Source organism: Cnephaeus nilssonii (assembly GCF_951640355.1).
Source record: "Cnephaeus nilssonii genome assembly, chromosome: 7".
In the NCBI taxonomy this organism is placed as follows: Eukaryota; Metazoa; Chordata; class Mammalia; order Chiroptera; family Vespertilionidae; genus Cnephaeus; species Cnephaeus nilssonii.
In genome coordinates, this window is record NC_137078.1 from 19,867,368 (window position 1) to 19,883,172 (window position 15,805).

Below are 15,805 nucleotides of genomic sequence, written 5' to 3' on the forward strand. Positions count from 1 at the left end.
AAAGTCGGGGAGATTAGGCCAGTGATTCTTAACTAGAAGGGATTTTGTCTTCCCAGGTGACATTTGGTAATGTTAGGAGACATTTTTGGTGTGTGTGTGTGTGTGTGTGTGTGTGTGTGTGTGTGTGTTAGCTAGTGGGCAGAGGCCAGGGACACTGGCAAACACCCTGCAAGACACAGGACAGTCCCCCACAACAAAGACTGACCCAGCCCCAAATGTCCCTGGTGCTGATGATGAGAAACCCTGGACAGAGGAATGGACACTAAACTGAATTAACAGAGCCAAGTCGCGGTCCTCATATTGGAAGACTAATGACAACAAAATCACACTGCCTTTTGTGCCTCTGTTTCCCCATCTTCAAAATGGGGATAATGAACATGTTCTTTATTATAATATTAGGAGGAGACATGAAATTATATATGCAAAACGCTCTGATTTCTTCATAAGAAAGGGTCTCTATAAAATCACAGCACAGTTATTACTGCACTATTATGAGCTCATGAAATTGTCTTAAGAACTGTACTCCTCCTCCTCAAAAAAAATTCCTCCAGGAAAAGAAAATAAACCAGCAATGATCTCATCATGATTACACCTGCCACACCAAAAAACAGACACAGTTCAGAGAAACTAAATTCTTTCCCTCCAGCAATGAAGTAAGCTGCGTCTGTAATTAAGATCTTAATAAGGGAGCAGGAGGCTTGGGCAGACGCTGCAGGCTATGAGGCTCAGAGCTACCTCGCCAGGTTTGAAACCAGAACAACTGAAATACAATCCCCTGCTGCTTAATGCTCTCAGGTGCTCTCTGCACAAGCCCACACTGCAAAGTAGGCTTTCCATCATTTCCAACGATGCCTATTTCTGCAAGAAACAAGAAAAGGACCACCTTGTTACTTACAAGTAAACGTAAAAAATGTGCTTGCATCCACTTTTTAAAAAAGCTTCTTAGATAAAAGAAGCTGTCAAGAGGCTAACATAAGGGAAAAGAGATAACGCTCTTGACAGTGACTAATGGCCGGAGCAGCTCATGTTGATGGTCTAGAGTGACCATGTGTTCCTCAACTTCCCAAGACAGTACCAGTGTCAAATATCCTTCCCATTGTCAGACCATATGTCCCATTTTTAGGGTTTTTGAGACATGGATACATACCCACAGAAATTACATATATTTTAAACTAAAAATAAAAGATAGGTGTGCAAGTACATATCTTGCTAACAGGTCTGCCTTGGTTGAATTTAGGATTTGAGAGAAAAAAAGATAGGTACTGATAAGAGCCTTTGATTCAGTCAACCGACACGTTCTCTAAATGACAAGATGATCTTTACAAGGAAATGAGATATATTCCAAAGGCATGTGGGCCTCTCCGAGACTGTGTACAATCGCAGCTTCACCGTGAATGGGGTTATTAAGAGAAAGAATGCTGTTGGGCTAATTGTATTCCTATTGTTGTCTCTCCTGACCCCCATTCAAGGGTGTGTTCATCACACTTAGCTCTGAGTGAAAAGGTTGGAGAATCAAAAAATAACATGGAAGTTCTATCCCAGGGGAGCACTCAAGGGAAAGAGGACCTCAAAATGATTCTATGCCAATAATGTTGTGGTAGTACTGAAATCCTGCTGGTCCACCAATTCATTTCCTGCCAAACTCTAAGTCACACCACAAAAGATTAGTAACACACACACACACACACACACACACACACACACACCAAAAAACTCATTGACAGATTACTAACGTACTGTTAGATACTAAAGACTCTGAATGCCAAGAAGCCTGGAGTGTCTGGAAGTCCACTTTACCGCCTTCCCAGCGTGCTTCTTATGAATATTGGGGGTTGGGAGCTGGTGGCCTGGGGTATCCAAGCTCATTCTTTCAGTGTAGTGCAGAGTCTGGGGACAGAAAAGCCTACAGGATTCAGCCACATCTCTTGGGGGATGGGATGGGGTGAAACACTAAGTTTCAAACTGACTACCACAAATCAATGAGATTAAGGCTAATTCACAAAAGAGATAGCATAGGGTTTCCACATAACTAAAAGAAATTGGGGAAAAATGAATGACACATCATCTGGCCTAAATACATATTGCTTTAATAAATAGAAAGATCTGGTTCAAATCTTAACCTTATATGCCTTTTGGTTGCTGCAACTTTCTATTAAGTTTCACAAATAATCCTCCCCCCACACACATGAAGAGTAAAGAAAGGAATTAAATTCTAAAGGAGCTATCAAACGTTTTTGTGCAATGCTTGCACTTCTACATATTCATGGTTGCTCAATCTTTATTTCTGGTAAGCATAAACATCAACATTCCACATAAGGAACCTTTTTGGTAACATAACGATGACCTTGACATATTAGAACTATCAGGAGGAGTTCTCATTTGCAGCATATACACCAAGATTTACAAAGAAATAAGACACCCCCAAATCAGTGGCCCCAGCGTTTGAATTAAGAATCAGGAATCACCTACTTCAACACTATTTAGCACCATTAATGGTTGGGGAGGTAGAAGGAGGGGAGGGACTAGCTCTTTTTAAAGAATAAAGTGGCCTTTAGCAGCCTATGGTGGGGCCCAGGCATATACTGAAAACATTCCTCTGGCAATTTTAATATCTGCATAATCAGCTGCCCTACCCCCTACCTTAACCAGGAAAAACCACTGTCATACACCATCACTACTCACACTTTCTAGAGTGCCTGTTCTGTCTTCCTTAAAGTCCAGGCCTCAATCTACCTGGATCAATTGCCCTCTAAAACTATGTTCTAGTGGAGGGTGGAAAAGGTCACCAACAAGGCCATTTATCTAGAAATGAAGATTCCTGGGGAAGATAGACTTGCAGGGAGGCAGGCTGTCATGTTCCCCAGGCGTGCAGAGTCCTCATTAACCAGTACGAATTACTGCAGGGAGATGACTGGAATGTTCAAAGTAAATAAGATGGAGGGGGTGTTGTTGACAAAGTATAAACAGTTTTTTGGGGGGGAGGGGGTCCCCTTTCAAAGCTCATTGTTTTTGCAATCATCCATTGCCTAGGAAACCAGCAGCTCTTCTCTGGCATTTTAAGTTGGAAATGTAGTATTTCTTCCCAGTGGCCCTGTTTGTTTATCTTGGCAAGGAGGCTTGATAATTAAGTCTATATGTTACTGCAGAGCAATGCTATGGTCCCAGCGACTGGCATTTGAAACCAATTTGTTCAGGTTTCTTTCTAACCCTAAAAGGGATCTAAAAATAGATAACCAAGACCTCTTACTTTCCATAAACTCACACTAGTTGACTGTGATAGGATAAGGGATATCGTTTACCATGAATTTCTGTAGCCAGCAACTCACCACCTTTGCATTTCACCTTTGATTTTTTTTAAAGTGATGATTTTTTCTTTTCCTCACTAATATTTTTGTTTTGGGAAAACAATTCTTGTGATGTTTCCTCTTAAATTTTTATCTATAGAATGCTTGTATATCTATATTTTTATCTATAGAATGCTTGTATATATATATCTTATAATGCACCATAATAGCTACTATTTTAAAATGCCTACTATGTGCTAAAAGCTGAAAAAGATTTTCATATCTTATTTCCTTACAACTATCTGATAAGACATGTATTTGATAAATCCCATTTTTATAAATGAGGAAACAGAGGCTGAAGTAGCTTGCCTGTCTATTGTTAGAAAGTAACCAAAGTGGTATTTGCAATTAAGCCCATGTTCTTTCCACTATGCCATACAGCATTAAGACATTTTTTAGTGGCTATTTGTATAAGTATTTTATGTAATTCAATATTTGTTGAGTATGTACTATGATCAAGGTCCTGTAATTACAGGAAGATCAAATGTTATTAATAGCAGTGAAGATACCAAGTCATTAATATATTAGTATGAGGGTGCGGTGCATAAGTGTGCTGATAATTTTCTATGTGTGGCATTTGTGTTTCTACACTACACATCCAAGCCAATGGAATACTCAACAATACTCAACCATCTTAACCTAGTGACTGGGATTTGACATAATCCTATCACCAAGTCTTGAGTCCACACTATTCTTTCAACATCTATTGAACATCTACTGTATGAGGAGAGCTGGAGTCGACTGGCATTGTCTACATACTACATGCCAGGAGTCATAGTAAGTATTTTATATTCATATATTCTCTTGTTTAGGCCTTAGAACAATAGAATGAGGCAGCTAATATCTCTATTTTCAGATAAGAAAACTGAGGCTCAGAGAGCTTAAGTTGCCCAAGGGTACAGAGCATTAAATCACAAGAAGTAATGTCTTCCTCCAAAGCCCACACTCTATCTTGTCTTTATTACAAGAATATACAAGACCAAGGCCCTGCTGCCTCAAGGCAACAGGTCCTAGATCATACTTTTTATTCAGCGACTTGTTTATCAACCTGCCTCTACATACAAACAAAGGTCATCCTTTATTTCTTTATTTGTGTTCAATGGGGCTTACTTAAAGCTGGATAGTCCCCTACACCTGAAACTATAATAAAATAACACTGATGGTTAAAAAAGAAAAAGCTGACGCTGGCCAGTGTGGCTCAGTTGGTTGAGCGCTGTCCTGTCCTCTGAAAGGTCACTGGTTTGATTCCCAGTTAGGATACCAAAAAAAAAGAAAAAGCTGGACAGACAGCTCCAGTGGGTAACCTATGTGAGTTACAGGTATCATTTAGATAGTAATTTGATGGAAAGGGTTTAATAAGTTAGGTAGTGCTAACAAGGTAGGGCAGAGGTGAAAAAGCCCATTGTGGGGATTATAGGACAGTCAAGGAGACAAAGGTTTGGGCTTTTGATTGCTTCACAGAGAGGAGGATGGATGAGGAGACTTGACCTGTGGGAAGTGACAGACCAACCAAGTCACACAGACGGAAAGGAGACAGGGGCACATGAATCAGGGAGCAGCAGGAGACCAAGATTTCCCAAAGCAGAGTCAAAAGAGGATGTACTTTGAGAATGTCACGTCTGCATGTACTGGGAAGGCAAGCCCTACAGAAGTCAGCTATTAGGAAAGCATAAGGAATGACTGAATGAAAAAATGAGAGCCAATGAGGGCAAAAACGGGAGGGCATTTGCAAAGGGGACTGAAAAGTAAAGAGGAAGTTGTTTTTAGAAGTCTTGGTGGGAGGGGTGCAGACAGGAAGCCACTGATGAATTCTGAGAAGACAACCCATGTATATCCCAGCAAGGAAAGGATGCTAAAGGCATCTTGGTATGTTCCACACTGTGCCACTTGCTACATTTGGTGTTATCAGAACATCTTCAGCTCTACAAAGACTTCCATCTCTGTGCAAGTAAGTCATTTAGCTCCAAAAATGGTTTGCTCAATAAATAAATAAGACAAATAATTAAGTGAGGATTTTTCAAAGCACTTTTTAGTGCTTTTAAATTTATAGATTTCACATACGATTTAAAAGTGTGTGTATGGGAAGGAAGTTCTAATTTGAATTGGGTACAATGAATCATCTAGAAGAGAATAAAGAAATGAAAACCAAAAGGTCAAAGCAAGGAAAGAACTGGGAATCATAAATGACCATATTGACTAAATCGAAGACCCTCAATTATGTTTTTCTCTAACTTCAGTCCAAACATTTAAGAATGAATTTGTTGAATGGTAGATTAGATAAATTATTTGGAATTTTAATGGAGGTACATAGTGTTCACAAATTTGGCAAAGCCACAAAAGCTGCTCAGCCATTGGAGATCGGACAGGCAGTGCCTGCTGAGAGCACTGACCAGGCCTGGGCCTGCACAAAACGGGCTGGTCTCCAGCCTCTGCTCAAACACAGCTGAGCACCGGCCCTTCAATCACCTCCTGGCAGCCAGCAGCCACATTCACCTCCACCTCCAGACCCTCAGGGGCAAAGCCTTCCCTGAGCAAGCCACAGCCCCTTCCCCCCACTTCAGAACATGCTCTATATGCAGAGGGGCTTGTGGAAAACTCTTAGTAACACCTCCCCCCATAATTTATCATCACAGAACCTCAGACTGAATCCTTTAAGATAAATGGAATATTGAGTACATATGAGAGTGACTGCGGTCTTCCTAAGAACAAATAAAAAGCATATAATGAAATAAAAATAGACCAGGTAGGTGCTAACCAAAAATGTTTACCAAAGTAACAGCTTACATTCCACAATTTCAAGATTATTGCAAACACACAGCTGGCTGACTGGAGCTGTGTGTAAGTGCAAAATGACTGCAGGTTTGGTTGTTGTCCAGTTAAGACCGATCCCTGAAGTAGCCAAACCAGATCATCTAGTTTCACAAAATTTTATAGTGGCTGGATTACAAGTCTCCCAGTGACCATTTTTAAGTCTGTGCTAAACTTACAGTGTAGAGCACAACACAGTGTTTAAAAGATAATTTCTGGATCCAGGAATTTACACTCTAATAATTATCTGGCTTTTTACTACCTAAGTGGATCAAATGAAACAAGTAACTATGGAACATGCATTTCAATTTGCTTTGAGGAGATACTGCCTAAAAACCCCCAAAACAAAACAAAACAAAAACAAACCCACCACCACCAACAAAGACTCCAACCTGCTGGAATAGTTTCAATGAAATAGTCTCACATTTCCTGGGAGAAGAAAACAGCAGTCACAGAGGATACTTTAGAGAAGTCACAGATGGTTCTTTTTCTCTAATAGTGATTTCAAGTCACAAGTTCTGGGACCAGATAGACTTGGTTCAAATCTCAGCTCCACCACTTTTTTTAGCTGTGTGGCTTTGGATAAATTACTTAGCCTCTCTATACCATAATTTCACATTTGAAAATGAGTATAATCATACCCACCTCATAGAGTTATTGGGAGAATTAAAGATGACAATGCTGTATTGTCACAGTGTCTTAAGAAATGCTATTTATCACTCCTCCACCTTTGTGTCATCTCCTACTTAAAATTACAAAATTCTCTCCTACAAGTTGTCTCTTATTAACTAGAGAGAAAACAGGCTGATAAGAAAGGGAAAGTAGATTGCTTCAGCTATTGGCTCATTTTGTAGTCACTGCAAGGTGTCAATCTGTCATTTGGTCAGTTGGAGAAGTCAGTATTTTCATCTGGTGAAAGTGTCCACAACCTAATAAAAATCATGTATTTACATCACTTGGCAGGGTATTCAACACTAGTAAGACCCCGCCGAGAGGCAGGATTTCTCCATGAATGCCAATCATAACTTACATCATCTGTTGCTATGATGTTTTCTTTCCGTTCCGTCAGAGTAAAACAAAATATGAGGAGGTCACGGAATAAAAGTGACTTTAGACTTTGTCACTTTCTAGATTGCAGCGCTCATTGTTAATTGCAGTCATTTATACTTTCCAGTAATAAATGTATGAACATATTTTCTCTTTTTTCCCTGCAAGCCAATTTTTATGAACTAAAGCTCAGCAACAGAGAGAGGAGGGGCAGATCACTGCTGGCTAAGCACTGTCTAGTCCTATCATTGCTCTGAATAAGGAAACTGTGGCTGTACGGGGTGAACGGCATTAAGAGAACTTTCCTGTCAGATGGGAGGGTTTGCTTCTGGTTGCATCTTGAAGTCAAATATTAAGATTATCCATTCCTCTCATCTTTCCTATTGAAGCAGATAATGGAAAGCTGATAGTAGAGTGGTAACCGATACCTGTGTCTCCAAATTTCAAGACCTGTAACTCAGATTTTATAAGCAAAGGCTTTCACCACTTAGATTTAGAGCTTTGGATAAGATTTATAACTTTTGAACAAAAGATTTATCACTGAGGTTAGCTAGTGGCTGTTAGCCAGATCCAAGTATTTACAACATCACATTAAAAAAGGATGGGCCCGAAGCTACATAATTCAGAGAGAAAGCAAAGTAGCTCCCAGCTAGCACGGTCCTGAAGGTCAGACAGGTAATACAAATTGTCAATCCCCAAAGCATAGCCACCTGGCCAGAGCTCATTTTAATAATAGCACTTTTTTTTTAAGCACTAGGGGTTGTATCTATTCTAGAATGGAAATATTTATACTCCAAGGAAAATTCACACCCTATTCATTGCAATCTGCTTTGGTTCAGTGTCCCTGGGAGCTGCTTGCCTCCTAAATGGGGGGGCGACTTAAAATGGGATATGCTGAGCAAGTTGTAATCCTTTTGCCAAGAATAAACACACAAACAATGGTGTAAATGCATGGGGGAAATGCTGCCAAAGCGTTACGGCACTCTGCAAACTTCAGGGACCACAAACTGGCCTCAGCCTTCAGACCCTCAGTCCATTCAAATGCCAATAAAAGTGCTTTCCAGAAATGGCAAACGCCCATTTGTTCTTATAACCAACATCATTTGAGAATGTCAAAATTCTTCATCAGCAGCTGTTATAGTAGTACCTGGGGCTTTTAATCTCTCCCACCCAAAGTACACAGGGCAAACTGCTTCCCAGACCAAACGCTTTAAAACGCAAGCTGAAAACTGCTCCAGGAGGCTGAGACTCAGCAGTGCTGATTCCTCTCTCATTGCATCTCCCGGGCTCCCCCAGACAGTGGAGGCCAGGCCTGGGGGAGCTGGGAGGCTGGAGCTAATACGTGCTGTGCTCCGCTTCAAGTCAGACACCCTCTGCTCTCCTGCGGCTGCTACAGACCGGCTCTAAGGCCAAGTCTCCAGCATTTTCAGAGGAGATGGACTCGGGTGTAGGGTGAACGCCGGGAGTGGATCTGAGACTGGCTCCTGCCTGCTGGCTTGTATGCCAACCTCAGTGACTGAGACCCATCTCAACACTCTCTCGGGCACACAGAGGTCTCTGCAGGAGTTGTCACAGTAGGAAACACACACACACACACCCTATGTAAAAGGCACTGCACTCTCTTACCTTATACTTCATCTCGGCAGCGGTGAATTGAGCCGTTTTCCTACACACTAGTTAGACTGCATGAAGCACAGGCGAGTCCGCCCTCCATCGAGTGCAGTGCGAAACGAAAGCGAGCCGTCCCGGGCCGGGGCCGGGGTGTCAGTCGCAGCGCAGAGCTGAGCTCCAAAGCTTCTGAGCTCACTGTTTTGACTGAGGCGGGCCCATCACGGATGGTATTTGCATACCGTCCCACCATTGGCTAGTGGGCCAAGGTAATGAGATGCCCCGCCCACTTCTTCACTTAGGAAAATTCCTGACAAAGAACTTGTAATGTGATCATTTCTTCTTACATTAAAGGAAAGGGTGGAAATAAAACGAAGTGGGGAACCGTTCCCAACTTGACTCCAACGCCCCCAAAAATAAACGGGAAAAGGAGATAAATTCTTGAGATTAACCTAAGTTTTAAAGAAATCGAATTCACAAAGCAGCCTGAAAGTCGTGCTTCCTGTGACCTAGCAACTCCTTCATAAACCCATTTCATTTGAAAGCTATTCACCTCACAATCTCTACATGAAACGAACTCTGGGGAACAAAAGGTTTTCTGTCTCCGGGCCCCTTTTTACTAACTACCCCTGCTGATATCTCTCTAGCTCTCCTTCTCTCCTCCCTCCCTTCCTTTTTTGTGTGGCTGTTTGCTTTTTTTGTTCTTTTCAGTGTTCAAAGTACTTGCGACGTCAGTCTGCAAGGAGCCAGAATACAATTCTCCCTCAGTGAAAGGAACTCCCTGCCCAGGCACCAGGATTTCCCTGGCCAGCTTCTCATGAGGGCCTCACAGAATTAAGTGTCAGCCCCATTCAGCGACCGTCTCTGACTTTGCTGAGGATAAAGGCTAGATGTGACCCCTCAGATGGGGCTGGCCAGTGCACGCCCTATAGATCATCACTGTCTATTGAGTACTATGTTCTTTGATGGTTGGCATTTCTAGCTCCAGCTCTAACACTGCAGTTTTTCCTTCTGACCTCTCCCCTGAAGACGGCCCATTAACCCACCAACGCTTATTATCTGGGGAACGACAAAAAAAAAAAAAAAAAAAAAATGCTGTGTGATGAGCCTGGTTAAGAAGACCAGTCTCTCTCCAGTGAAGCACAGAACATTTGGTTCAGCTTCATGATTTCTGTAGAGAAAGCCATTACCCAGGAAAAGACAGAAATGGTCACCTTTGGCAACTTTTCTGAAGGACAGAGAGGTGAGGGACAATTCCTCTCCGGGGGGCCTCAGGATTCAGACGTGCTGAGTGCAGACAACAGCTGTCCCTGAGTGGGACGGACACCAACCAGAGTACATGCCTGGGATGGAAAACGCAGTCCTTATTTTTTTCCTGGCCAAGTTGGACCAGAATCTGTTTGATTTGTCCCCCTCACCCCTCTGAAATTCTCGATGGAGTAACACTACTTTTATGATCTAAGCAAAAAGCACAGGAGAATAGCTGCCCCACAAAAGTGGTTTCCAGATCCAGGGCTCACAGTTCAGTTCAAAATTTAATGTGGTACCTACTCCCTGGACATGACCCCCAGGCAGTCATAATAAGGTTGACACACTGGTTCTGGCATCCACTAGGCCTCGATTTCCCTTATTTAGCCTTGAGTGAAAATGAGCCCGAGTGACTTTTCAAGTCTTTCTGAACACAAATTAAGCGTGCAGCATACGGCACTGCGAGGATCTTCCGAACAGTCCCACAGACTCATGGGAGAGTCGTTATTTTGCAGGAAACTGTGTTCCGAGTCTGCCTGGATTAGACAAAGGCCTTCCCATCTGTAAGATGAGTCTCGGCCTCCAGAAGATCTAGATAACATTCCTTTGGCTTCCTAAACAGTAAAGTTGAACCCTCCTTCTGTTTTGTTTGATGAGTACCATTGAGTAGTGTCTCACCCCATTTTACTGCTTTCAAATAGTTTCCCAAAGCATCTGTTAGGGCCTTTTGTCATCTGATTCTCTAGTTGGAAAGCTTAATTCATACCAAGTGGTCCTCCCACTTTCCTGTTTCTGTCCTGTTCAGTAAGACACTTAAAAATCTACCTGCAAGTCATTTCAAGGTGGTTTGGGTCACTGGAATTTTAATTATATAAAGAAAAGCACAAAGGTATTGGAGGCAGATAAAGTTGTGTTAGAACATTAACAAATTTCTTAACTTCTGATTTTGGTGTCCTGAAGTATATATTGAGAAACTAATAATATCTACCTGCTAGGGTCATCATGAGGATTAGATGAGATAATGTGGATAGAAGTTGATAGTACTTGGCACATAGCAAGACCTAAATAAATGGCTGTTTATGATCATTACCATTATTAATAATAATTTTAATATTACACATTATTTTATTAATACATTACACCACATTGTTAAATATAGCATATAAGTAATATAAATATTTAATTAGTTTATTAATTAGGATATGGTTACCACTAGACTTATAGACACGTGTGGTAGGCATTCAGAAAAAGGGGGTGTATGCCATCCTTTCACAAGGCAGCTTTCTCATTTAACAAATACCAACTGAGCGCCTGCCATGTGCCAGGTACTGTTCTCGGTGGGGAGAATACTCAGCAGCCCAGACAGGTTCTTACCCGCATGGAGCTTACAGTCTAGTGGGAGTGGAAGACAATAATTAAATGAATCTACAATAATATTTTGGGGAAATAAATGAAGGAAAACTAAGGAGGAAAAATTGCTAGAGAAAAACAGCCCAGGATTGGGGGGAAGAGGTGTTTTACTTTAGAGAGAATGATCAGGTAAGTCTCTCTAAGGAGGTAATATTACATCAGAAATCTGAATAACATGAGGGATCCACTCAAAGACCAGGGAAAAGAACATTCTACAGAGAGCATGACCCTTGGTTAGGGCTTGAGGAAGAAAGAGCTTGGTATGCCTGAGAACAGCAAGCAGTCCAGGTGCCCCGAGGGGGGCACTCAGGGGAGGCACGGAGAGGGCAAGCTCAGAGAGATAGGTGGTGGCAGTTCGAATTTTCTCCTGAGTGTGACGGGAGCCTTGTGAGTCACTGGAGCCTTGTGAGCGGGAATGCTGTGATCTTTCTCTCTGTTTTATCCTTTGTTTAAACACTTAAGGACTGCAGGCTATTAGTTAAAATACTGTGTTCCGGTCTTCATGCAGTTCGTATCATGCAGGTAATTTTTACTTCATTAACGTCATCTAGAACTTTTTCTTCAAAATCCTTTGAGGAAACACAAATTCTCTCAATGGATAGAGAAACAACATTTCCTCCATCGATTACCTGAGATTTTGGGGGCAAAAATACTGTTTAAACCGTGCTATATCAGTGCTGTTGATTGGTTTATAGAATCACCCCAGTACTCCCGTGGGCTAAAATTTGCTCAGCCCCTACCTGTGCTCACCAGCACTCTCTCCGCCCGTCAGCCTTGCCGCCTGCCTGCTTGTCTGCCAAGGACTCTGTCTCCCAAAACGCTCATGTGTAGGCAGGAGCAAGGGCAATGGCATCGAATGCTGTCCAAATGATTTTCCAGCTGCCGCTAGCATGGATACAGCAAAAAGTCAAGAGGATGCTAGAGGGAAGAGATTCTATGGTCCACCACTTGGGAGGGGCCTGTGTGGCTGCTCTCTGAGAGTGAAGGGCAGTCAGAGCTTGTGAGGGCAGGAAGCGACCTCAGAAGCCATCTAGTTCAGCCCTCATACGGAGGATAAAGTCGTTGCTCTGAGGGTGGGCACCTTACACCAGCCCCCCACTTGCATCAGGACCACAATCGGTGCTTTCCGGCAGTCCTCTGTATCTCCTTTGCTTTAGTACAGTCATTCCTTGTAATTTTCCTGCCTGAAATCTCTCCCTGCTCCCACACTGCTACCTGTTTAATTTCTAGAGTTACAGAGCCGATCACATTACTACTATGTTTAAAAACCTCTAGGGGACACTTCAGTGCCTTAAAACACAAAATCTGCACACTGCACTGTGGGTTGTAATCTGAGCCCACCCTCCCTTTCTGGACTCATCTCCCACTATCTCCCTACCCACATCCCACACTCTAGCCGCATGGGGAAGGAATGGGGGACGACTCACTGAATCCAATACATGCGTGTGGCGGCCTGACTGCATAGACGGTGCCTCTGCTGAGGATGTCCTCCCTTCACTCCTCTGCTGTCAAGCTGAGCCCGACACTGACTCTTTTGTTTCCTGTTAACGCCCCCCACCCTGTCCACCTCCGCCTTTCAGAACCAATTCCTCCTTCCCTTTACTTTGCCAGCATTGTACTTGGAACCTGGCCTATTATCACATTGTATCATAATGATTTTTTAAAATAGGTTTTTACTGATTTTAGAGAGAGGAAGGGGGAGAGAGAGAGAGAGAGAGAGAGAGAGAGAGAGAGAGAGAGGTGAGAGAGAAACTTTGATCAGTTGCCTCCCACATGTACCCCAACAGGGGACTGAACCCAAAACCTAGGTATGTGCCCTGACAAGGAATCGAACCAGTCACTCTTTGGTGCACAGGATGACACTCAATCAACTGAGCCACACCAGCCAGGCCATAATGATTTGTTGATGTTTGCTTCTCCAGTTTTAAGGTGAACCCCAAAGGGACCAGGTGCTGTCTTGTTTAACACTGTGCAGGCTTGTACCTTATAGGTGCTTAAATTATTGCTGAATGAATAAATAAGAGGATAAACGTAACTTCAAAGAAAGTGTGTTATCTGGAGGTTCTGCTTGGAGCCCAGGAAAGGAAGTCATGTTTAAGGCGGCAGTGCAGTTTTCATGTGTTAGAAGTGGAGCGAAGATGCACCTTTTCAGAACCAACTGGAGGCACGTGCCAGTTCTGCCTCTTGGACAGGGGTCGATTAGAAACTATGGTTTGCAGATGCCTGTTTTTATATGACCTATGAGCAAAGAATAGATTTTTCATTTTTAAATGGTTGGGGAAAAATCAACAGAACACTATTTCATGAGATGCGAAAATTATGTGAAATTCCAATTTCAGTGTTTATAAAGTCTCATTGCAACACAGGCACCTATTCATTTACCTTTGTCTTTTGAGCTGCAATGGCAGACTTGTGTGAGTTGCATCAGAGGTGGTAGACTGCAAAGCCAAAACAAAAAAGAAGTATTATCTGGCCCTCTACAGAAAAAGTTTGTCAACTCACTCTCTTATAATAGTGAAAGATACATCCATCCTTAAGTTCAGACTGCCGTAACTATAGAGAAACAATCTAGAAATACCCATTCTAGGGCTATGTTTTACCATTCCTAGTTTGATACTGGTTTTTATTTATTTTATTTTTTATAAATGTATTTTTATTGATTTCAGAGAGGAAGGGAGAGATAGAGATAAAAACATTAATGATGAGAGAGAATCATTGTTCAGCTACCTCCTGCATACCCCCTACTGGGATTGAGCCCACAACCCGGGCATGTGCCTTGACCTGGCATTGAACCATGATCTCCTGGTTCATAGGTCGTTGCTCAACCACTAGGCCACACTGGCTGGGCTTGATACTGGTTTGTAAAAAGTCTACATAGACCAAAGTTCTTTCAAAAAATAAAATGAGGCAGCAACTACTTAATTCTACAAGGCTCCACAAACCTCCTCAAACAAAGATAAGCCCTTGAGAGTTTTCTCCTTCAACCCAACTGGGCCCTGGCTCATTCAGTCTTGATTGAAACTCTCCCCGGTGCCAGGTCCTGTGCTAGATATTCACAAACATCAGTTTTTAAATATTCGTTTAATACAACAACCCTCTGAGGTAAGATTTACATGTCACAGAACTGAGACTTGGAGAGGCTCTACAACCGGCACAAAGTCACAGGCAGGTGAGCACAGGCTTTCTGGCTTCCGAGAGCGTGGTGTGCTGTACTGCCCAAGGCTTCCCCTGGGTGCCTGTGCTGTCCAAGTCAGTTCAGTAAGGTAGCGTCTTCACCCTAGTGGGACTAAGTCTAACTGAGGAACAGGTATTGTTCTTGAGTGGTGACTAGAGCTAACAGGGTGCATACAATCACACCCCCCCTTACTCACTGGCACTTTGAAGCCTATCTGTGTGGAGTCCTTCTTGCCTAGACTGCCCTCCTTTCATCAGTCTGCTTAGCTATATCACATCTTGGCCCCACTTTGAACTCCATCTTCTTCATCAATTATTTCCTAGAAAAATCTCTCCATTGTTGATGTTCTCCCAACCACCTTCTATGTCTCTCATCACCTATGACCACAGTGCTTCTGAAATCTGACCTCCCTTAAAAAACAACCTTGAATGCTCAGACTTCTCCCCATTCAGTTGGATTTAGTAGGTCTGGTGTGAGGTTTTGGAATCTACACGTTAAAAGGAATCCTATAATTCTGCGTACAATTTTACGTGTGTAGCATATCATTTAGTGCTTAGTTATTGCCTTGTACTATTTCACCGGGAGAATTCCTTCTCCACAATGAGATTTAAGCAACTTGTAGAAATGGATTCTGGCTTTTCTTCAGTTGTACCCCCCTCTGCACCTATGTAGGTAACCGAATTTCGTCTTATGTCTTCTCAAAGCTCTATTTCTTGTCCATGTGCCCAGCCTTCACTAATGTCAACGTGAGAAACATAAGTGACTTTCAGAGGCAGGGGGAACAACACCTTTCACTCCAGGCAATAGTTCCCTTTTATCTGTTGAGCTGGTCACGATCTTGGTCTGAATGAAAGTCTATTATTAGAAAGAAGCTCCGAGAACAGTCTCTGGTGCTTGCTTCTTTGTGCTGTGGAATGGAGTTTTCATTGCTTTTTCCTTCCACTAACATTTTGGCACAAGAGACCTCAGGAAGGCCACCCAACCCCACTCCCCCCTGTTTTTAGCAACAGAGAAACAGGGTTCTAGGAAGAAACTCTGTTTTCTGAAAGAGTTGTTAAAGGAATTGTTTAAAAATATGTGTTGCTGCAGGGGGTGTTTACTAAAAAGGCTTGTTGACTCATGATTTCCAAATTAATTCTGATTTGGTTCCTCCCTGATTTATTTC

At 42.5% G+C, this 15,805-nt stretch overlaps 1 protein-coding gene across 1 annotated transcript in view; it reads right to left on the bottom strand.

The window, feature by feature from the left end:
• The window catches only part of NEDD9 (neural precursor cell expressed, developmentally down-regulated 9), a 43,541-nt gene extending 34,539 nt beyond the window's left edge, over positions 1-9,002 (bottom strand). Inside the window, exon 1 of the mRNA XM_079776584.1 lies at positions 8,826-9,002. Coding sequence (XP_079632710.1) covers positions 8,826-8,837 — 12 coding nt within the window. The 5' untranslated portion in view covers positions 8,838-9,002. The remainder of the gene's footprint in view (positions 1-8,825) is intronic.
• Between the last annotated feature and the right edge of the window lie 6,803 nt (positions 9,003-15,805).